The 1,606-nt window shown below is 40.9% G+C and overlaps 1 protein-coding gene across 1 annotated transcript; it reads right to left on the bottom strand.

Annotated features, from left to right (window-relative positions):
* Positions 1–369: 369 nt before the first annotated feature.
* LOC113838921 (GTPase KRas-like) lies at positions 370–942 on the bottom strand. The gene has a single exon (XM_035453736.1). The coding sequence runs from the start codon at positions 937–939 to the stop codon at positions 370–372; it is 570 nt and encodes a 189-aa protein (XP_035309627.1). The 5' UTR covers positions 940–942.
* Between the last annotated feature and the right edge of the window lie 664 nt (positions 943–1,606).

Genomic DNA, 1,606 nt, shown 5'->3' with positions numbered 1-1,606 from the left:
TCAGGTCTTTAGTCTCTTCCACAGGCATTGGTAGTTGAAGTCCAAAAGCCAGGGAATACTGGCACTTAGAGAAAAGAGGTTTCCACTGTCATTTTAAAATAAGCATTTAAGATAAAAGCTGAAAGTTTGCACGAATAGAAAAAAATAGGGTTAGATAATGCTAAAACAAATGCTAATAATTCAGTGTAATGTACAAAAATTACCACTTTTAACTTGAGTATGCCTTAAGAAAAGAGTACAAATTGTATTTACATAATTATACACTTTGTTTTTTACTTCTTTTTCTTCTTTTTACCATCTTTGCTCATCTTTTCTTTATGTTTTCGAATTTGTTGGACTAATGTATAGAAGGCATCATCAACACACAGATTACATTACAATGCATTTTTTAATCTTCACCCTGCCAGGAGTCTTTTCTTCTTTGCTGATTTTTTTCAATCTGTACTGTCGGATCTCTCTCACCAATGCATAAAAAGCATCCTCCACTCTCTGTCTTGTCTTTGCTGAGGTTTCAATAAATGGAATCCCATAACTTCCTGCTAAGTCCTGAGCCTGTTTTGTGTCTACTGTTCTAGAAGGCAAATCACATTTATTCCCTACTAGGACCATAGGCACATCTTCAGAGTCTTTTACTCTTTTAATTTGTTCTCTAAAATGGTGAATAGCTTCAAATGATTTAGTATTATTCATGGCAAATACACAAAGAAAGCCCTCCCCAGTCCTCATGTACTGGTCCCTCATTGCACTGTACTCCTCTAGACCTGCTGTGTCGAGAATGTCCAAGTGACAGATTTCTCTATCAATTACTACTTGTTTCCTGTAGGAGTCCTCTATTGTAGGATCATATTCATCCACAAAGAGATTCTGAATTAGCTGTATTGTCAAGGCACTCTTGCCTACGCCATCAGCTCCAACTACCACAAGTTTATACTCAGTCATTTTCAGCAGGCCTCTACCCCCGTGGGCCTCGCCTCAGGCTCCCACAGCTGCTTTCAGGCCCGCACTTACTCGCTTGCTCGCTCCAGTTCGAAATGGCTCTGGAGCTGGACTCCGGCCCAGCCGTTGCCTTCCTCCTCCCCCTCCACCGCCGCCTCAGCTGCTGCCTGCAGAATCGCCACAGTAGTAATTTTTAAACTAGGTCTGATCCAATTAATATCACACAGAAACCTCTGAAAACCATTTAAAGTTTGAAGGGTCCAGCCTAAAACTAATCTTTTGAGGGTGCACCCCATTTGCCACAACCAAGCATTTCTTAGGTTTGGCTCCCTCACTGACCTTATTTCTCTTCATAGCAGAAGCAATAACTTGTCCCATAATGTGGGTTCCATCTATATCTCTACAAATGTGAATGTAATCATTGAGGCTTTTGGCCTAGTGAGGTGGTAAAACCTCTTTACAATACTTGTTGGCATTTTTAAAGCTAGTTTTCTAACTATAGACATGACATTATCGGTATCCCCAAATATACGCCTTGAAAGCAGCTGCAGAGATCTGTGCATACTCAGCTAGATCGTAAATAATTTTGCTGACCTAGGTCTGCATAGGCTCCCCTACCAGTAAGCATTTCTGAGTTCTTTTCAGGGTAACCGCCAGCGTGTTGCCCCGT

Source organism: Cricetulus griseus, unplaced genomic scaffold, assembly GCF_003668045.3.
Source record: "Cricetulus griseus strain 17A/GY unplaced genomic scaffold, alternate assembly CriGri-PICRH-1.0 unplaced_scaffold_178, whole genome shotgun sequence".
In the NCBI taxonomy this organism is placed as follows: domain Eukaryota; kingdom Metazoa; phylum Chordata; class Mammalia; order Rodentia; family Cricetidae; genus Cricetulus; species Cricetulus griseus.
The sequence above is the reverse complement of the archived record's forward strand: the minus strand, read 5'-3'. Positions and strand labels throughout refer to the sequence as shown.

Excerpts from the sequence above, each read along its gene's own strand:
- LOC113838921 (XM_035453736.1), bottom strand. The coding sequence starts at position 939 with ATGACTGAGTATAAACTTGTGGTAGTTGGAGCTGATGGCGTAGGCAAG.